General features: G+C 42.9%; 1 protein-coding gene across 1 annotated transcript in view; it reads left to right on the top strand.

The window, feature by feature from the left end:
- Positions 1-22,466, top strand: part of RPRD1A (regulation of nuclear pre-mRNA domain containing 1A) — a 75,381-nt gene extending 52,915 nt beyond the window's left edge. Inside the window, exon 7 of the mRNA XM_070728909.1 lies at positions 21,938-22,466. Coding sequence (XP_070585010.1) covers positions 21,938-22,087 — 150 coding nt within the window. The 3' untranslated portion in view covers positions 22,088-22,466. The remainder of the gene's footprint in view (positions 1-21,937) is intronic.
- Positions 22,467-22,756: the final 290 nt, after the last annotated feature.

Genomic DNA, 22,756 nt, shown 5'->3' with positions numbered 1-22,756 from the left:
CCCCAGACTTATTGTCTTGGGGGGGCTTTAACCTGCCGTTGCTCGGCAAAACCTCTGGGTTAGCGCAGGAGTTCATGGCCACCATGACAGCCATGGACCTGAGTCAAGTAGTACAGGGTCCGACTGATGAGGCGGGGCACGCACCTGACATGGTATTCCTCTCTGGGCTATTGAGTAGTGGTCTGAGACTAAGGGGCTTAGAAGTGTTGCCTTTGTCATGGTCAGACCATTTTCTATTGCAGCTTGACTTCCTGGCTCCAATCCTTTCCCACAAGGAGGCGGAACCAATTAGGCAGTTCCGGCCCAGGCGCCTGATGGACCCAGAGGGCTTTCAGAGGGCGTTTGGGGTTATTCCAGATGCACTCGTCCACAGTTCGGCGGAGTCTCTTGCTGAGGCCTGGAACAAGGCTGGAGCGGAGGCTCTTGACTGGATTACGCTGTTGTGACCTCTCTGTGGCACTAGACCCCGTAGAGCTCTATGGTTCAACGAGGAGCTCTGGGAGTTGAAACACCAGAAGAGACGTCTGGAGAAGCGATGGAGGAAGAGTAAGTCTGAATCTGATCGAACACTTGTAAGAGCTTATATTAAGACTTACAAAGTGGCACTCAAGGCGGCAAGATGCGCGTATCATGCCGCCTTGATTGCATCAGCGGAATCCCACCCGGCCGCTCTGTTTAGAGTGACCCGCTCCCTTCTTAACCAGGGGGGAGTTGGGGAGCCGTTACAGAGTAGTGCCGAGGATTTTAACATGTTTTTCACTGAAAAAATCGCTCAGATCCAGGTGGACCTCGACTCCAATTGGATAACAGAGTCGACTGACAACAAGTCAGTCAAGGTGACTGGGGCCCGTACATGTCCACCTGTCTGGGAAGAGTTTGATCTGGTGACACCTGATGAAGTGGACAAGGCCATTGGAGTTGTGAGTTCCGCCACCTGCTTACTGGATCCGTGTCCCTCCTGGCTGGTCTTGGCCAGCAGGGAGGTGACACGGAGCTGGGTCCAGAAGATTGTCAACGCTTCTTTGAGGAGGGGGTCCTTTCCGGATCCCTGCAAGGAGGCACTTGTGCGCCCTCTCCTCAAAAAGCCTTCCCTGGACCCAGCCCTTCTTAACAACTATCGGCCAGTCTCCAACTTTCCCTTTATGGGGAAGGTTGTTGAGAAGGTGGTGGCGCTCCAACTCCAGCGGTCCTTGGAAGAAGCCGATTTTCTAGGCCTTCAACAGTCAGGATTCAGGCCTGGCTTCAGCATGGAAACTGCTTTGGTCGCATTGATGGATGATCTCTGGCAGGCCCGGGACAGGGATTTATCCTCTGTCTTGGTGCTTCTTGACCTCTCAGCGACTTTCAATACCATCGACCATGGTATCCTTCTGCGCCGGCTGGAGGGGTTGGGAGTGGGAGGCACTCTTCTTCAGTGGTTCTCCTCCTACCTCTCTGGTTGGTCACAGTCGGTGTTAGTGGGGAGTTAGAGGTTGACTTCTAGGTTTCTCCCTTGTAGAGTGCCTCAGGGGTCAGTCCTCTCCCCCCTGCTATTCAATATCTACATGAAACCGCTGGGTGAGATCATCCAGGAGCATGGGGTGAGGTATCATCAGTATGCTGATGATATCCAGCCTTACATCTCCACCCCATGTCCAGTCAACGAAGCAGTGGAAGTGATGTGCCAGTGCTTGGAGGCTGTTGAGGTCTGGATGGGTGTCAACAGACTCAAACTCAACCCGGATAAGACGGAGTGGCTGTGGGTTCTGCCTCCCAGGGAGAATTCCATTTATCCGTCCATAACCCTGGCGGGGGAGAATTATTGAACCCCTCAGAGAGGGTCCGCAACTTGGGCGTCCTCCTCGATCCACAGCTCACATTAGAGAACCATCTTTCAGCTGTTCTGAGGGGGATGTTTGCCCAGGTTCACCTGGTGCACCAGTTGCGGCCCTATCTGGACTGGGACACACTGCTCACAGTCACTCATGCCCTCATCACCTCGAGGTTCGACTACTGTAATGCTCTCTACATGGGACTACCTTTGAAAAATGTTCGGAAGCTTCAGATCGTGCAGAATGTAGCTGCGAGAGCAATCATGGGCTTCCCTAGGTATGCCCATGTTACACCAACACTCTGCAGTCTGCATTGGTTGCCGTTCAGTTTCCGGTCACAATTCAAAGTGTTGGTTATGACTTATAAAGCCCTTCATGGCATCGGACCAGAATATCTCCGGGACCGCCTTCTGCCGTACGAATCCCAGCAACCGGTTAGGTCCTACAGAGTTGGCCTTCTCCGGGTCCCGTTGACTAAACAATGTTGTTTGGCGGGACCAAGGGGAAGAGCCTTCTCTGTGGTGGCCCCGACCCTCTGGAACCAACTCCCCCCGGAGATTAGAACTGCCCCCACCCTCCTTACCTTTCGTAAACTCCTTAAAACCCACCTCTGCCGTCAGGCATGGGGGAATTGAGACATCTCCCCCGGGCCTATACAGTTTATGCATGGTATGTTTGTGTGTATGTTTGCTTTTAATAATGGGCTTTTTACTGTTTTTTAAATTACAATGTTCCCTCGATTTTCGCGGGGGATGCGTTCTGAGACCACCCGCGAAAGTCGAATTTCCGCGAAGTAGAGATGTGGAAGTAAATACACTATTTTTGGCTATGAACAGTTTCACAATCCTTCCCTAAACACTTTAACCCCTGAATTGCAATTTCCCATTCACTTAGCAACCATTTAGATTATTACTCACCATGTTTATTTATTAAATTTTATTTTAAAAAATATATTTATTAAAGGCAGACGAAAGTTTGGCGATGACATATGATGTCATCGGGCGGGAAAAACCGTGGTATAAGGGAAAAAAACATGAAGTATTTTTTAATTAATATTTTTGAAAAACCGTGGTATAGACTTCTTGTGAAGTTCGAACCCGCAAAAATCGAGGGAACAGTGTATTAGATTTGTTGTACATTGTTTTATTGTTGCTGTAAGCCGCCCCGAGTCTACAGAAAGGGGCGGCATACAAATCTAATAAATAAATAAATAAAATTCCCCACGCGCCCATTTTGGATGCCAGGGAAGTATAGGGCCGGGGAGGGGGCTTTTTGACCCTCCCTAGGCTCCAAGAAAGCTTTAGAGCCCAGGAAGGTGAAAAATGGACCTACTGGAAGTCTGGAAATGGACCGTTTCCAGTTTCTGGATGCTTCAGGGAGACCTGGGCTCAAAACGGAGCACTGGAGTTTGTGCATGGGGAGTTTCAGGGCGGGGCAGCACAGCGGCATTGAATTATGAGCATTGGCATGCGTGCACAATAGCTTGTGTTCTTTCAGCACACAAAGAAACAAAGATTCACCATCACTGTTCTAGAGTTTCACATACATTTAGCATCACAAATAAGTAATTGAATAATTTTCCTCAATAAACAAACATGTATAATAGATCACATTTTAATCCATATTTATGCAAATACATTAAAAAGTGCTCATAAACTTAAAAACCTATTTTTAACTGATTGCAGTTATCTAACTATAACTTGTATTTATTGATTTATCAGCTCAATCAAAGAAACGAGGACCCGGATTGTTGGGAACAATATGCTGATTATGTAAATCGCTTAGTGAGGGCTGTAAAAGCATTATGAAGTGGTATATAAGGTTAAATGCTAGTACTGTACTAATTGTAACTGTTATTCTAAACTGTGTGTAGACATGTGTGCGTTGTGTAGGAATATTCTAAACATTTGTCAATGTTGAGATTTCTTTGCACATTCCAATACATGTTAGAGAAACAAAAATTCATCTAAAACAATTAAAAACAGTAAATATTACAACACTTCATCATTTGACAATAAATAGCATGCTTCTTACAATCATGACTGCCTGAGCAGGATTCTCAAGGAGCGAATGAAACTGGAGACAGCATTTTGGATATTACATTATCAGAATACTAGATTCTGTTTAGGCTCAAATTTACTACTCTCTTCTTGCATATGGTCCTTATTTAATAACCACAGTTGAGTTGGCAAAGTGACATGACAAGACATCATGTGACCCAATAGACTTAAAATCTGCCATGTTTATTAAATGAGGTATTGTAACCATAATGTGCAATTTTACTGCCCATTTCTCCATTGACTACTTGTTGGAAGCTGGCTTTAAAGCACATAGATGGCAATCAAATTAACTTAACAAATTAATTTACAACAGTCATAAAAATTTATGGTTGCAAAAAATGAGAAATGATTATAAAAGTTACTTTTTCAGTGCTTACAAATTTGAATGGTTATTAAACATTACTTGTTCAGTGAGGACTACCTATACTTTAGTATGTTCTGAAAGACATTCTTTTTGTTTTTATTTGCAGTTTTTGTTGTGTTTACTCTGCCGTAAAACTTAATGTCTAAAACAATTATGATTTTGCATTTGGGGATAGCTATCGTGATTTTTTAAAACATACTTAAGCTTGACATATCTTGATGTAGAACTTATTAGAACATAGAATAATGGGGATGGAAGTGACCTTAGAGTCTTTCTAGTCCAATTTCCTGCTCCATTCCACACAGATGGCTATCCAGTCTGTTGAAAACTTCCAGTGATGGAGCATCCATAACTTTCAGAGGTAAACTGTTCCATTGATTAGATGTTCTCATTGTCAGAAAATTTCTTCTTAGTTGTAGGATGGATCTCTTTAATTTTCCACCTGTTACTTGTCCTTCCTTCAGATGCTTTGGAGAATAAGTTGACCTCTTTGTGACAGCACCTCAAATACTGGAAGACCATTATCATCTCATCCTTAATCCTTCTCTTCATTAGACTACATACACTCAATTCCCTCAATTGTTCATCATCTACAGACCCTTTAGCCCCCAGACCCTTATCATCTTTGTTGCCCTTATTTCACTCTTTCCAGGACAGTAAGGGCAGGACCATATCTGCTGACACGCCAGCCATTGTCCTAGCTCAGCTCCAACGTGCATGTTTATGCCGGCCGGCATTTTTGCCTTCCAGAGAGCCTCCGAGGGGATGAGGGAGGGCGTTTTTACCCTTCCCTAGCTCCAGGGAAGCCTTTGAAGCCTGGGGAGGGCAAAATACGACCTGACTGAGCCCATCAGAAGTTGGAAAACAGGCCATTTCCGGCCTCCAGAGGATCTCCAGGGGGATAGAGGAAGCTGTTTTTGCCCTCCCTAGGCATTGAATTAAGGGTGTGGGCACCCGAGGAAAAAAAGGTTCACCATCATTGTTCTAGGGCATGAGTATCAAACTCAATTATGTCACATAAAGTATTGTGACATTTCATAATGTTTTTTGCCTTTGCGGTGCCAGGCTGAACATGGCCTGCATGTGACACATCCAGTCCATGGGCAGTCAGTTTGACGCCCCTGTTTTAGGATCTTATCATGTTTTTTCTATCATGGTAAACCAGAGCTGGACACAGTATTCCAAGTGTGGACTCATCAGTGCAATGTAAATCAGTATTATCACTTCAAGTAATACCTCTGTGATGGTGCAACTTAAGACTTTATTAGCTTTTTTTGGCAGTTGCAGGCCCCTGCTGGCTCATATTTAAATTGTGGTCTACTAGGACATCTAGATCCTTCTCACAGTTTCTACTGTTGAGCCAAGTACTATCTATCTATGTGTGCATTTCATTATTCTTGCCTATATGCAGAATCTTATTTTTCTCATCACCGAATTGCTTTATTTATTTATTTATTTATTTATTCATTCATTCATTCATTCATTCATTCATTCATTCATTCATTCATTCTCTGGCTTTTTTAAAATGCCACCTTTCTCCTTAGACTCAGGGCGGCTTACAACATGTTAGCAATAGCACTTTTCAACAGAGCCAGCATATTGCCCCCACAATCCGGATCTTCATTTTACCCACCTCGGAAGGATGAAAGACTGAATAATTTGTTGAATACAGCCCCGTATTCAAGTCTACCAGGATCCTTCTGAATCTTGAATCTATTTTCTAAAGTATTAAATGCCCTCTCAACTTAGTGTTGTCTTCAAATTTGATCTTCCTTTTCTATGCCCTCAGCTAGATCAGAGTTTCCCAATTTTTTCAGCTTTGCAGACTGGCAGGAGGAAAGATAATGGATAGTTCCATACATACAACAGGCAAGTGTACGTATACGTATGTACACACCTCCATTTGCATGAGTGGCAGATGCATACCCACCACTCATGCAAATGTAAATGTGCTCACTCACCAATTCCATGACCCAATTCCAAAAGGATCAAGGTTCAGTAGTGGACCACAGCCCAAGGGTTGGGAACTCCTAATCTAGATCACTTATGAAGTTGTTGAAGAGTATGTGGCCTAAGAAAGAACCTTGAGGTACCCCACTGCATGCTTCCCTTCATTTACATCAAGTTGCATTGAGGACATTCTAACTAGTTCATCAGCTAATTGCAAATCGTTCTGGTGGTGGTACTGAAATCTAAACTGCAACAGGTGTCAAACGGCATCACATGACTTTTTCCCTCTTCACTAAACTGGGCAAGGGTGGAGCCAGCACATGACACATCCAGTCCATGGGCTACAAGTTTGATACCCCTTCTCTACAACATTTCACTAAACCACTTTGTCAAAGAAGGCAATATGGTTTGTCTGCCATGATTTGTTTTGACAAATCCATGCTGGCTTCTAGTAATCATCTTTGTCAAAGAAGGCAATATGATTTGTAGTCCTCTGGCACTTCCCCCATATTTTAAGAATTTTGAAAGATTTTATTCAGTGGTTCTGCGATCATGTTTGCCACTTCTGACCCTAGGGATATAATTCAACTGGTCCTAGGTGTTCTTTTAACTATTTTCCAGGCTATTTTGACTATGCTGTCTCCTACAGTGCTGCTGTTGCTAGGTTAGACTATTTTTTCCCCTTTGCATGAAGAAAGATGCAAAGAAGGAATTAAGCAGTTCTACTTTCTCCCTCCTACTCGTCACCTTGTCATCTTCTCTCTTTAATGGACCAATCATTTCTTTGACATTTTTTCTTGTTTCTGAGATGTTGAAAGAAACTTTTTGAATTACTTTTGGCATTTATTGAAAGTCTTAGTTCAACCTGAGTTTTAGCTTTCCTGACTTCATCTTTGTAGATTTAGGCTATTTGCTGATATACTGCCTTAGTTACCGTATTTTTCAGAGTATAAGATGCACTTCTGCATATTACCCAAATGGAGATGATAGTCACGTGGGTAAACTTGCTGTCCTATCCAATCAGGACCAAGCTAGAAGTCTTTAAAGCACTGCTGGATCCCCCCTTTTGCCAGATTTTGCTTGGCCCTGTTATTGGCAGGATGTTTCATTGGTTCTCCTGTGCATAGGCCAGTTCTAAATAACTCCTTTCCCTTCTACACTTTATTTTCTTTTCCAGCTTGACTTTTGCACGTAGTGGCTCCAACAGTGTCTCAATTCAAGATGACGTCTAACAGGCAAAGAAAAAATGCTACATCACGTTTTAAGTTCATTTCCTCCCCTCCCTCCTCCCCATTTTTGGTTCCTATCCCTCCAGCCTTCTTGACCGCAAGGCTAGCGGAAGTAATTAGAGCTGGGGTGGAAAGGACTCTGCAGCTTTAAAATCAATTGGCAAGCGCATTTCTTCAGGCGGCTTTTTTGCCGTTCGCCCTTGCCTCCTGCCGTGTTAGCAAGTCTCTGATCCAAACTGAGCCTTTTTTTTTTTTTGCCAACCCTTGGACACTTGCCAACCCTTGGACACACCAGGACTACCTCAACACTAATCCAGTCTACAGGGCTATTTAAAGTAATTCAATTGGCTCATTTGTTATTTTGAGATTTGGGTCCCAAATCTTTTGGCACAAACTTTTCTGTTGGAGCCAGCCCTGCTTCTGCCCTAAGCAAGTTGCAGCTAGTCTCAACGCCACGCTTACTTAGGTAAGCCTGCCTCATTTTGTGGGCTTGCTTAAAGAAAACTTAAAGAATTTTTTTTTTACTAAAAGAAAATAATAATAATAATAATAATAAGAATAATAATAATAATAATAATAATAATAATAAGAAGAAGAAGAAGAAGAAGAAGAAGAAGAAGAAGAAGAAGATAATACTATTCTATACAGAAAGCAGAGCTACAAGTAGCTCTAGGGGGCTAGCCTCCTGTACCCTCTTACTCTTCTCCCTAGAGAGTCACTAGGGGAATAGAGGGCTGCAGAGGTTTCATGGACCGGAGGCTGGGGCAGCCAGTTTTTCTTGGCTAACAAGAGTCTTGCTCCACCTAATTGGGATCTAAGAAAATTCCCATGGCATCCAAGAACCCTAGGCAGAATCCCACGGGGGGGGGGGAGACACGCACCCACAAAATTAACAGGCCCTCAGAGGATGAAATAGACACTGCTTCCTCATCTCAGGCCAATAGAGCTCTAGATAAGGTTAAAATATCTCCCAAATCAACTAGAGCTGAATAAAGGAGAGACAAAGCTCTACAGAAAATATGTAATTAATCTTCAAAAAGAGATAGGATGCTAATAGAGGCCAAACCAGATCCCCTAACAGAGCAGATCCAATTGATCAGCCAGCTTCAGGTGAATCCACTATGGTCTTAGATGAATCCAATTAAGATAGGCCTGACCTTTGGGGTTCATGTGCTGAACAGAGAGAGGTGGATCTTCCAAGACAGGTTCAGATCAAGAACATGAATCCAGGGCTGAATCCTCTCCTTCTCATCCTCTTCCCCGTGTTCATCCTGATTTCCAGGCCATGATAACAGCAGCATTATATCATGCAGTCGATGCTAGGATGCAATCAATCAATCTTCCATCAACCTCATCTGCTTCTCACTCAAAACCATCCAGACCTCCACCTCCTACAGTCTCAAGGAGGCGCGCCTTACCATCTCCACCCACTGAAGACTCTTCATCAGAGGACGTAGATGAGGAGGACAAAGAAGAGAGGGACTCTCTAGAGGGGACCCTTTTCAAGGCCCCTCAGAAGATGAATATGCATCTACTGAACCCCAAGTGTCTTCCACCATCTTCCTGCCACACATGTTCAAATCATTGCTTCACAAAGCACATTGCAACAGGACCAGATTCACAGGAACCCACAACAACACCAGCCAAGGAAAAGAAAGCAGATCCTCTCTTCATTGTAACTCAACAAGACACAGATGTGATCACCATGCCTCAACTGTTTCTAGATGCTCTTCTGAAACACTGGATATCCCCAATAGCAGGGCCAATCCCTTCACCCAAGGACAAACATTTCTATAAGGTAGCTTTTTATTATTATTATTATTATTTATTATTTATTATTTATTAGATTTGTATGCAGCTCCTCTCCGAAGACTCGGAGCTCCTTCTTTAGAGGAATTGTTAGCCATACCCAAAGTAGATGAACCAATAAAGGCACTTCATTCTGCAGCAGCCATGCCTAGCGAAGCAGACAAAGTCATGAAGGTGGAAGACCGTAGAGTGGAACAAATGCTAAAAATGAATCATATCGCTACATCCTCAGCTTTTTTACTAGAGCCATAAAAAATTGACTGTGACAAATTCAACAGCACATTCCACCTGACGATCTACGTGCCCAACAAGACCGTAACAAGATCTTTGCCTTAGCACAGTACGTGATGGATGCCACTCTCCAAGCATCATGATTTTCATCTAAGTCCATTGCAGCCTCAGTAGTAGATAGAAGACTACATTGGCTCAAACCATGGCAGGTGGGCGTCCATCAGAAATGGCAACTGGCAATGGGACTCCTCAAACGTAAGAATTTGTTCGGAGATCGCCTTGATCCTCTCCTCACAGAAACAGTGAATAAAAGGAAAGTCGTGGGCCCTACCAATAAGAAGGCCACCACCAGGTACAACCCTGCGAACTGGCATTCCTTTCATCAGCCTGAACAGAGCTACTCCTTTCAAAGATCATCAGGTCACTATAACCCCCATCCAAGAACTCAGTCAGACCGGGGCACTAAAGGTAGGCCTAGTAGGGGTTAGAAAGGTAACTCTTCAACCAGGCCCTTTAAAAGAGCCAGATGGTAATCAACTATAGGAAGGAGACTTGCTTGGTTCTTTCCAGCCTGGCAAGAATCTACCCATGATCCGTGGGTCCTCTCCATGGTTCAAAGGGATCTTTCTTTGGAATTTCCCTTCACACCCCCAAATTTCTTTGACTCCTTGTCTGGTTTTTTGGAACCAAACTTCCCAATCCCTGATGGAGGAAGCCATTAGCCACCTCCTCTCCATCAGAGCGATTCAAATAGTGCCCATGTCTCAAAAAGGACTAGGCTTTTATTCTATCCTTTTTGTAGTCCCAAAGTCTTCGGGGGATTGAAGAGCTATCCTAGATTTAAAGAGACTAAATCTATTTACAAAATACAGACCCTTTAAAATGCACTCTCTCATCCATCCTAGTGTCCCTTCATGGTCTCCGTAGACCTAACTAAAGCATACTTACATATCCCTATTATTAAAGGCCATAGGCAGATCCTCCATTTTTGCTTTAGGGACCAACACTTTCAGTAGGCCATGTCCTTCAGCTTGTCCTCGGCTCCTAGAGTATTCAATAAATTGTTAGGTGCTCTAGCAGCCCTTCCCATCCACATCCAATGTTATCTGGATGACATTTTAGTGCATGCATCCTCTAGGGACTGTGCTCTTTGATCTCTAGACAAACCTGGACATCCTACAATGCCATGGGTTCTCAATAAATTTTTCCAAAAGTCAGTTATCCACCATTTAGGGACTCAAATTGTCAGCTATCCACCATTTAGGGACTCAAATTGATTTGGTTCAAGGTTCAGTCTCCTTATCCCAGAATAGACAAAACAGCATCAGGCAATTAGTTACTCAGATAAGGAAATCAAAGAAAGCTCCTGTAGCCCTACTATCATCTCTACTGGGCAAAATGATTTCATGTATTGGCATCACCCCATGGGTGAGACTACATGCCAGAGAACTACAATGGTTGCTATTACCGTTTCAGAGAACTAGTCATCCCGATTCCACAGACAGTGATGTTTCTTTCATGATGGCCCTCTTCGGCCATTACCAAGGGCACCTGGTTCAAGATCTCGGAACAGATGATTATCACAATGGATGCCAGCCTCTCAGGTTGGGAAGCTCACACCACAGGTATGGTAGCTCAGGAAACATGATCAGCAGCAGAAGCACAACAATCCATAAATTGGCTTGAACTCGGGGCAGTTTACCTGGAAATTCTGCCATCAAGTAACGGGCAAATAATCATGGAAACAAAAATATTCCTGCAGAGGTGGTTGTGCTGAAAGAAGGAGATGAATTCTAGATTTGCAAGAGGAACCAAGTATTTTACCAAATATCTGTGGACTTGAGAATCATTGGTAGAAAGCTTTCCCTTCTAATTAGATTTGTTAATAATATACAAAGTTCCTTCACACCTTCCTATCTTCCTATTCTATGACAAAATCACTATTAAGTTATGGGAAAGTTGTTTTCTTGGTTTTCATTTGTTAACAGGATTCCTATGGGAGAGAGTTATATGTAAATAGAAATATATTCAAAACTTTTTTAAATTATTTTTTCATGGATATCTCTGTCCCTGTTTGTTTAAGATACAACATGCACAGAGACAGAAAAAAGAATCAGTAAATAAAACTCACAGAGAAATTGCAAGACATTAAAGAAAAATAGTATGAATTATTATTCTTTAAAAATGTGTTTATCCAATTTTCAGTCAAAAACATCTGCTTATGATTGCAAAACAATCTGTAGTTTTAACATTACAGTTTAAAATATGGCAGAATTGAAAGTGGGAAAAGTAAATTCAGCCGCCAGTTAAACAGTAGTTTTCTTGACATTCCTGTTTTGAAAATAGGAACTGAAACTCCTGCTTTGAAAATAGATGAATGTGGAATTTGTTTGTTAAAATTTTACTTGTTTGGTTTTATTTATTTATTTAACATATTTATATGCTGCCCTATTCCTGAAGGACTCTGGGTGGCTTCCAACATATAAAAATAATTTCTAAAATAGTAAAAACAGATTCTAAAACAGTAAAAACATTCAACTAATAACCCCAATTAAAACACACACACACAACCTACCATTCCACTTTTAACAATCCCAGCCCTGCCAGAACAGCCAGGTCTTTATAGCTTTGCAGAAGGCTGGCAAGGGGGGGAGAACACAAATTTCCAGAGGCAGTTGGTTCCATAGGGTCAGGGTCACCACTGAGAATGCTCTCCCCCGGGGAAGGGCCAGCAGACATTGTTTGACTGATGGGACCCGAAGAAGGCCCACCCTGTGGGTTTTTATTGATTGCTGGAAGGTATGTGGCAGAAGGCGGTCCTGAAGGTAGTCTAATCCTAAGCCATGTAGGGCTTCATAGGTGATAACCAACATATTGAATTACGTTCAGAGACCGACTGGCAACCAGTGCAGGTCTCAGAGCATCGGTGTTATATGTGTGTACCTTGGTATTCCCATAATTGCTCGCGCGACTGCCTTTTGCATCAGCTGAAGTCTCTGAACACTTTTCAAGGGTAGCCCCATGTAGAGCATATTGCAGTCATCGAGGCGAGAGGTGATAAGGGCATGAGTGATTGTGTGGAGGGCTTCCTCGTCCAGATAGGGGCGCAACTGGTGCACAAGATGAACCTGTGTAAAGGTCCCCCAGTCACTGCCAAGAGATGTTGCTCGAGCCTCAACTGTGGATCTAGGAGGACACCCAGATTGCACACCATATCAGAGGGGCTATTGTTTCTCCTCCCCAGGAACAAAGATGGACAGTTGGTGTAGTCCTTTGGAGGCATTGTCCACAGCCACTTGGCCTTGTCAGGGTTAAGCCTGAGTCTGTTAACTCCCATCCAGACCCACACAGGCTCCAGGCACCATCACATCACATTCACCACTTCTTAATGAAATCCCACACTTTCTAAAATAGACATTTGAAGTTCTTCAAGTAGTAGAGAATGCCAAGTAGGCTTTTATGAATTTAGACAAATTCAAAAGCTAAGCCTTTCCTAACAAAATTGAAAAGTATAGCAATCTATATTTGTAGAACCTGGAACCTGCCCTGTTTTCTGAGATAAATTGATTTGTTGTTGTGTCCGACCCATCATGACCCCATGGACAATGCTCCTCCAGGCTTTCCTGTCCTCTACCATCCCCCAGAGTCCATTTAATCTCACGCTGACTGCTTCAGTGACTCCAGCCAGCCACTTCCATCGTCTCTTTCTTTTTTTGCCCTCAATTGTTTATTTATTTATTATTTATTTATTAATCAGATTTGTATGCCGCCCCTCTCCGCAGACTCGGGGCGGCTCACAGCAATCGCCATACAATGTAAACAAATCCAATATTTAAATTAATTTTAAAACACCACAAGTTAAAACCAATCATACACACTAGCATACCATACATAAATTTTATAAGCCTAGGGGGAAGGAACATGTCAATTCCCCCATGCCTGACGACAGAGGTGGGTTTTAAGGAGCTTACGAAAGGCTAGGAGGGTGGGGGCAACTCTGATATCTGGGGGGAGTTGATTCCAAAGGGTCGGGGCCGCCACAGAGAAGGCTCTTCCCCTGGGTCCCGCCAAACGACATTGTTTAGTTGACGGGACCCGGAGAAGGCCAGCTCTGTGGGACCTAACTGGTCGCTGGGATTCGTGCGGCAGAAGGCGGTCCCGGAGATATTCTGGTCCGGTGCCATGAAGGGCTTTATAGGTCATAACCAACACTTTGAATTGTGACCGGAAACTGATCGGCAACCAATGCAGACTGCGGAGTGTTGGTGTGACATGGGCAAATTTAGGAAAGCCCATGATAGCTCTCGCAGCTGCATTCTGCACGATCTGAAGTTTCCGAACATTTTTCAAAGGTAGCCCCATGTAGAGAGCATTACAGTAGTCGAGCCTCGAGGTGATGAGGGCATGAGTGACTGTGAGCAGTGACTCCCGGTCCAAATATGGCCGCAACTGGTGCACCAGGCGAACCTGGGCAAACGCCCCCCTCGCCACAGCTGAAAGATGTTTCTCTAATGTGAGCTGTGGATCGAGGAGGACGCCCAAGTTGCGAACCCTCTCTGAGGGGGTTAGTGACTCCCCCCCCCAGGGTGATGGACGGACAGATGGAATTGTCCTTGGGAGGCAAAACCCACAGCCACTCCGTCTTATCCGGGTTGAGTTTGAGTCTGTTGACACCCATCCAGACCCCAACAGCCTCCAGGCACCGGCACATCACTTCCACTGCTTCGCCGACTGGACACGGGGTGGAGATGTAAAGCTGGGTATCATCTGCATACTGATGATACCTCACCCCATGCCCTTGGATGATCTCACCCAGCGGTTTCATGTAGATATTAAATAGTAGGGGGGAGAGGACCGACCCCTGAGGCACCCCACAAGGGAGTAACCTAGAGGTCGACCTCTGACCCCCCACTAACACCGACTGCGACCGACCAGAGAGGTAGGAAGAGAACCACTGAAGGACAGTGCCTCCCACTCCCAACCCCTCCAGCCGGTGCAGAAGGATACCATGGTCGATGGTATCGAAAGCCGCTGAGGTCAAGAAGCACCAGGACAGAGGATAAACCCCTGTCCCGGGCCCGCCAGAGATCATCCATCAGCGCGACCAAAGCAGTTTCCGTGCTGTAGCCGGGCCTGAATCCTGACTGCTGAGGACCTAGATAATCGGTTCCCAGCATTAGGCTCTTTTCCAGTGAATCCTGATTAGATGGCCGGAATATTTGAGTCTCATCTCCAGGATCTGGCTTTCTAAAGAGCAGTCAGAGTTGATTTTCTCTAAGACTGACCGGTTTCATTGCCTTGTGGTCCAAGGAATTTACAGGAGTCTCCTCCAGTACCATAGTTCAAAGGCCTCAATTCTTTGGCACTCAGTCTTTCTTATGGTCCAACTTTCACAGCCAAACATTGCAACAGGGAACGCCATAGCCTTGGCTATACACACTTGTTGGCATGGTGATGGTGCTTTTTAGTATGCTGTTTAGGTTTACCATAGCTTTCCTCCCCAGGTGCAAACGTGTTTTAATTTCTTGGGTGTGTTCCCCATCTCCGGTGATCTTGGAGCCCAGGAAAAGAAAATCTGTCACTACCTCCATTTCTTCCCCATCTATTTGCTAGGAATTGAAAGGGCTAGATGCCATGATCTTAGTTTTCTTAATTCCAATTTTTTATTCATTTAGTCGTGCCTTTCTCGTGATGTGCTCTGCATATAAGTTAAATAGGCAGAGTGACAAACTTGATTCTCAATCAGTAGTTCGGTGTCACCAGTTCTCATAAAAAACATCTCATAAATTGGTTTAAATCTCTAGGTGACCTTTGAATTTAGCAGAAGGCCATAATACACATACATTTTTCTGGATTATTTTTTTCTTATGCTGGCGTTCATCAGAAGGTAAATTGGATATATTGGGACTGGAATTCTGATGCCATAACAGATCTATTCAAAACAGAAATTTCCATTTGGATTCACCTTTTTTTCATAATGGCTTCTTTTATTTTCCAGTCAGCTTGACCCCTTTAATTATGACTGATAATTTCCTATTCCTTTAGCCAATCCTAAGCAATGTTCCATTGACTTAAAAACTTGATTTAGAACTACGGTCAGATTTGTCACTATCCAGAAACATCTTATGTGCCACTCTGCATGTTTACTTTACTTGACCAGTTGCATAATAACATCTAAATTTAAAAGGAGTTTGACTTTGATTTAAAGATTCAATCCTTTTCCAACAACAGGAAATATTCCATTTCAAGTGGGGATTGTGCATTTGTGATGGAGGAATAATTGAAATACTGAAACATGCTATACTGTACTTTCCTTTCTATAATGACATTTCAAACACCCTCATTGCAGTGAATCCTTCTATCACAAATTGTTATTCTCAGACAAGTCTGGTTCTACAGCCAAATATTGTAGCTAAATTATGTCCAATAATTTGCACAATACACATTTTCCCCTCAAACTTGGATGTTTTTCATCGGAGCAATATTACAAATGCACCTGCCATTTAATCTCAACTTCATATCAATATGAATGATATTCATATCAATATGAAAATAATTCAGGCAGCCAATAATAAAAATAAATTCGAAATAATTTTGGATTTATTTGTATTATTGGCTGCCAGAATCATTTTAACAATGTAGATAAATACTCATAATTATTGGACTCTAATTTTTAATAAAACTAATAACTGCTTATATATTATTCTTTCTTATACATTACATAGCCATCTTAGCTCTAGCTAAAATATCAATCACAATTTTCTCATGAATTTTAGCACTGTAATGATTCTATCTTGCTATGCACCTCTGCTTGTAACCAGATAACAGAAATGGGTGAGGAGGGGGTTTAGGAATGCAATAGAGCCAGTGGAGCCTGGAACAGGCTCAATACCCCAAGGTCAAATGCTAGGAAAACTTCAAGGAGCTCATAAAACAAAATCAATGCAATATATTGTTGGAGAATGAACAGTGAGGAGATCCAGGGGAAGGGATATTTTTCCTGCGCTTGTTTTCACATGAAAACTTTACTATTGTCTTTGCTACTTCTGTGCCTATCGAGAATTATCAATACAATTATACTATTAGTAAAAAAATAATCCCAGGAGTTTCTTTTGCTTCATTTTACCGATGGGCTGGTTGGCATTAACCCAGTTTTCTTAATAGATCCCACCTTAGATCTTAGATCCTTGCTTATTTATTTATTTATTTATTTATTTATTGGATTTGTATGCCGCCCCTCTCCGTAGACTCCGTGATCCCACCAGGTCAACAACCCCAAGATGTTGACTGCAGATAAAGATTCAGAGGACAAGAATAAGTCAGGAGTGGTCCTGGCTTGAGAAGGTCCAGCATTGCTTCAAGCCAGAGAAAGAACGCAACTAGACAGCACACTCTCAAAACTAAAGACTGAGAAGTTTGAACAAAAATCTGCAGCCATGAGAAACTGAGCAGAGGGCATTCCAGGAATCAAAGATATATGTGGGCAAGGCAGCAGAAGCCAAAGAGCACTCATCCCTCTGGGGATTAAAGTAGTCTGAGGAGGCAAGTGGAAAGTGAAACGATTGGCCAAGTGGAATGACCCTGCTGAGTGGAAGCTCCCAATGGCTGGCTACAGATCATCCATGGAGAGGTTTGGGGGAATGGGAATTTGTGCAACTGAATGCAGGGAGACACAGCCATGGTAACAGGGCCAGAAGATGTGAAGCTACTGGTCCCCTCTCCTCTTTCTTCAGCCAGCAATGCCAATATGACTGTAATTGAAACCCTGGCACAGGGGTGTTCCAGTTTCAGCAGACAGCACTGATGAGCCCAGCAGTGACAAGAGCACCAGCACCAATGGCAGCAACTCGTTTGTCCCTGGGGTATGTCCTAGAAGAGGGAAAAAAACCCAGTGGTTTGTTTTAATGGGCATCCGAACAACCTAGCCCATTTCCTGCCCAGATTGCATCACAAGGATTACTACAGAGCAATGTACCCAGATGATGCAGCCCAGGTCCACACCATCATGTCAATCTGGAGATTTGACTAGCAACAGAGTTCATTCAAGATTTCCATAGTCTGGCCAGCCATTTGAGAGATTGGCCTGAGCATATACTGGTCTACCAATTTTAGGAAGGATTGATCAAGGAGTATACCATATTTGCCTGCCCCAGGGGATTGCTGCATTATCTTTGAGTGTGGTACCGGGGAGCTACTGAAGTAGAGATTGACCTGATGGAATACCATGAACTCACTGAGCAGGAGAGTTGACCCTGCTAGATGCTAAAGAAGCAAGGTACTCGCAGAGTAGAAAAGGAGTGCGTCTCCAACAAGGGGAGTGAAGCCCCAACGAAGTCCAGGAATTTACTTCTGTTGTGGAAAGGAGGGACACGAAGCCGCCAAATGCCTCATGCCATGTCTGGCAAATGCTCCCCTCCTCTGGACTAGCAAAGTGGGAAAAACCTCCCATGAAGTCAAAGGAGAAGACTTGAATAAGGCAGCAGGTTGCGGATTTTTCTCCTTGTCCTTCCCCAGTTGGGATGGGGAAACTCTGAAAACTCTTGTATAGGAGCCGTCTTCTACAAAAGTTACAAGGAGAAAATGTTCTGATGGTAAGTAGAACCATCACCCCTATGACAGTTAGGAAATTTTGGTGACTTCTTCGGGAATAAAATGAATCCTTACTGCCCTATTTGATTTGGGGTCACCAAATGCCTGGCTAACCCCCATGTGGTAGAAAAGTTGACTGTGATTGAGGAAATTAACACAACCTATGGCGTTTGCCCAATTGGATAGTTCAATTATACCAGATGCACTCATCCACAGTTCGACAGAGTCTCTTGCCATGGCCTGGAACAAGGCTGCGACGGAGGCTCTTGGCCGGATTGCACCTTTGCAACCTCTCTGTGGCACTAGACTCCCGGAGAGCTCCTTGGTTCACCGAGGAACTCCAGGAGTTGAAATGTCAGAAGAGATGTCTAGAGAAGCGATGGAGAAAGAGTAAATCTGAGTCTGATCGAACACTTTTAAGAGCTCATATTAAGACTTACAAAGTGGTGCTCAAGGTAGCAAGATGCATGTATCATGCCGCCTTGATTGCATCAGCGGAATCTCGCCCGGCCGCACTGTTTAGGGTGACTCGCTCCCTTCTTAACCAGGGGGGACTGGGGAGCCATTGCAGAGCAATGCCGAAGATTTTAACTCATTTTTCACTGATAAAATCACTCAGATCCAGGCGGACCTCAACTCCAATTGGATAACAGAGTTGACTGATAACAAGTCGGTCGAGGTGACTGGGGCCTGTCCTTGTCCATCTGTCTGGGAGGAGTTTGATCTGGTGACACCTAATGAAGTGGACAAGGCCATTGGAGCTGTGAGTTCCGCCACCTGTTTATTGGATCCGTGTCCCTCCTGGTTAGTTTCGGCCAGCAGGGAGGTGACATGGAGCTGGGTCCAGAAGATTGTCAACGCTTCTTTGGGGAGGGGGTCCTTTCTGGCTCCGTACAAGAAGGCACTTGTGCGCCCCCATCTCAAGAAGCCTTCCCTTGACCCAGCCATTCTTAACAACTATCGCCCAGTCTCCAACCTTCCCTTTATGAGAAGGTGGTAGCGGCATACAAATCTAATATATTATTATTATTATTATTATTATTATTATTATTATTATTATTATTAATTACAGGCAGAGTACCAGAAACCTGTGACCAAGTCTGTGAAGCTCAAGACTAGGACCCATGTAGAGACTATTAGATTTGTTTTAGCCCCTTATCCCAGAGCTAGCAGGAAAAATGGAACCCCTCAATGAACTGGATCAAAAATAAGTGAGGGATGTGGAGAAAAGCAGTCAATCAATAAGGATTAATGAAAGTGCTAAGAGTCCACCATGCTTCTGCAAGTAGGCAAAAGTAGGAACCCCTAATACATTGGAGGGAAGCAACTGATTGCAAAGGAATGTTGCAACTTAGCCAATATCTTTAGCAAGAAAGAATTGGACACATCTCAACCCCATTTACCTATAGATGGTACAATTGAGATTATGCTGGGGCTATATTGCTGAAGATATACTCAATGACAGCCAAGGAAATGCAGAAGGCTCAACTTTATGCAAGGTTGCCTAGGTGTGTCTTTCACAAGACCAACCTAGACTATTTTGGGTATCAGATTTCAAAAGAGGTCATGGAGATGGATCCCAATAAAGTTTGGATGATATTAGAGTAGGAACTTCCTTGAACAAAGACCTAATTGCAGAGTTTTCTCAGGTTTGCAAACTTCTACCACCAATTTATTCTCCCTATCAATCACCAACCTACTGAAAATGAAGGGCGAAGCTAAACCAAGCCCAGCCAATTCTTGAACTGGTCACTTCAGTGCCAAGCTGTGTTCAGGATGCTAAAACATCTTTCACTGTGGTACCAGTCCTAAAACATCCTTATCAAGATAAGCCGTTTGTGATACAAGCAGATGCTAATGACATTGCTCCAGAGGAATGCCAAGGGAGAGTTGAAACTATGTGTATATATGTCCCTCTAGCTCAGTGTTTTTCAACCAGTGTGCTGTGGCACACTAGTGTGCCGCGAGACATGGTCAGGTGTGCCGCGAAGAAGGAAGCTCAGGTTCTGGTCTCGCAACTTTTTGCTGAGAGAGAGAGAATGAGAGAGAGAGAGAAAGCAAGAGAGAGAGAAAGCAAGAGAGAGAGAAAGAAAGCAAGAGAGAAAGAAAGTGAGTGAGAGAGAGAAAGCAAAAGTGAGAAAGCAAGAAAGCAAGAGAGAGCGAAAAAGAGAGGAAAGAAAGAAAGAGAGAGAGAAGGAGAGGAAGGGAGAGAGAGAAATGAGAGAAAAAAGGAGAGGAAAAAAGAGAAATGAGAAAATGATTGAGGCAGAGAATGAGAGGAAAAAGAGAGAAACAAAAGAGCGAGAGAAGTGACTCTTGATTTAAAGCATGTGATAAAAAGCACCCAAAGAATAAGAGAGAAAAAACCCCCAGCCCTCACCTGTTTTTGGAAATGGTTCAAGAGTGTGTATATACACACACACACACACACACACAAGGGGAGGAGGAGACAGGGATGGAAAAAGAGAGAAGAGTGTCTTAGGGTGTCATTTTGTGTCATTTTGGTTGGTGGTGTGCCCCAGGATTTTGTAAATGTAAAAAAAATTGTCGTGGCTCAAAAAAGGTTGAAAATCACTGCTCTTGCTGTCCAAAACTGAGAGGCAATGGGCTATTTGGGAGAAAGAAGCCTACACAGTCTGCTGGGTTCTCTTAATATGGAGACAATTCTTGGAGAGCAGTAAGAATTTTTTTGAAGTGTGAATAAACGACAAGAAGCTTGAAATCTCCCCCAAAATTATATCCTAAACAGGTTCAGTGGGCCCAGTACTTCAATTATTTTAACTTTATCCTCTACTAGCTATGAAAAATTTATTGGCAAATGCCCTTTCACAAATGGCACAGTACAACAGCACTCTGAGAGGAAGTCATTAACTCCATCATTCAATCCAGATGATTTACAGCACCAGCCCTTACCAAGATAACAGAGAGCATCATTGTTGCTGTCCCCTTTTTGCCCTCCAAGCCCCCAGGAGCACTCTGAAGGCCTCCCAAACCCTCTGTGTGTCCCTTTTTGCCAAATATGGGCTCCTCCAAGGGACTCCCTCTGGCAGAATGGGTAGTGATAGAGGATGTTTGGACATCTAGACTCATTCATAGATTCCATGTTAAGTGTCCAAACTGGCCTCGATATAATATGAGGAAAAGGGAAAAATATAACGTAACTATCTGTATGCTTGTTTCCTTGTGGATTATCTTTCTTCTGGAGGCTCAGTGTGTCATGGCTGACTTGCTATGCACCCACCCCTGCTTGCCCTCAGACAACAGAAACTGAGGGGGGAGGGAAAATATTGGAATGCAAGGGAAGTTTGGAGAAAATTGAGAAATGCAGCTGAGCTGATGGAACCTGGGTAGTCCCAAACCCCAAGGTCAAACCTTGGGAAAACTTTGAGTCGCTCAAATTGTTTCCAAAACAAAATGAATGCAATTGATTGGTGGACAATGAAGAGTGGGGAGGTCCAGAGGAAAAGGGAGATTTTTCTTATGCTGTTTTTTGCATGAAAACTTTAGAACTGATTTTGTTACTTCTGTGCCTATGTGGAATTATCACTATTATACTCTTTCAACATTTCAAGACATGGGTTTCGTTTTAATTTTTGCTGCATTTGTCAATGGGCTGGTGGATAAGTTTATATTGGTTAATTTATATCCTGTTATTCTACATTATTTCATTGCTTGATCTAAAATCTATTACATTATTTTTATGTCCAAAATTCATAAATTTAAATCTACAGTTTTGCTTGTATTGTTGTATAATTGCGCAGCTTGTTTTATTCTAGTCAATTTCTGTGTTGTATAGGCCATTAATTAAAAGGGACTGTTGTCATTTTTTGTCTCTCAATAGTCAAAATGAAATGGCTGACTGACTGATTGACTTACGTTTTTTATGTGTTATAGGAATACAAGAGCAAATTAACTTGTGTGTCCCAGGTACGGAAAGAACTCAAGTCACGCATCCAGAGCCTCCCTGATCTGTCAAGGCTTCCCAATGTTACAGGAAGTCAAGTGAATCTACCATTTGCAGGAGATGTCTATAATGATGAGTGATATTCAAATCTTTCACTGGAATGAGGAATTAGTCAGGTTGATTGATAATTATTTTTGTATGTTTGCAGAAAATAGCACTGAAATGTTCTAATTTATAAGGAATATTGAATATTGTTTTGTTTAATATTTGACTAACAAGTGATAAAGTAGGTACTATGTAAGAGGCAAAATTTATGTATTATGTTAAAAAAATGATTATTGCAATTCATTTTTCTATTCTTTTTGATTAAATCTTTCCTTTTTTGGATATAATTTAAAATTAAACATCATTTGTTATCCCAGTAGCAGAAACATATTTTGATTGCTAAATATTGGAAAAACAAATATTTTTGTTAATGTTGAATACAGATCATATTAAAAGCAAGCATTGAAAAATAAATGAGTGATTTCATTTAAGTAAATTAAAAATGGTATGTGATTTTGAATTTCAAATCACCAATAACATTTAAACTGAATTATTTACATTTTCAAATGTAATGCTTATACAAAATTTCTGCTGTGATTTATGCCCAAGTAGGCAACCTAGAAAACATCTAGAACAGTGTTTCTTGAATATCATTTACTTCCCATAACTTGGAGTGATTATATATAAGTACTTAAACAAACTTAGAAATTTTATTTAGAAGCAAGTTCCAGAGCAGGTAACTTCAGTGGGGTATACTCCCCAGT

This window comes from Erythrolamprus reginae, chromosome Z, assembly GCF_031021105.1.
Source record: "Erythrolamprus reginae isolate rEryReg1 chromosome Z, rEryReg1.hap1, whole genome shotgun sequence".
NCBI lineage: Eukaryota > Metazoa > Chordata > Lepidosauria > Squamata > Dipsadidae > Erythrolamprus > Erythrolamprus reginae.
This window is presented reverse-complemented; position numbering and strand designations above follow the sequence as displayed.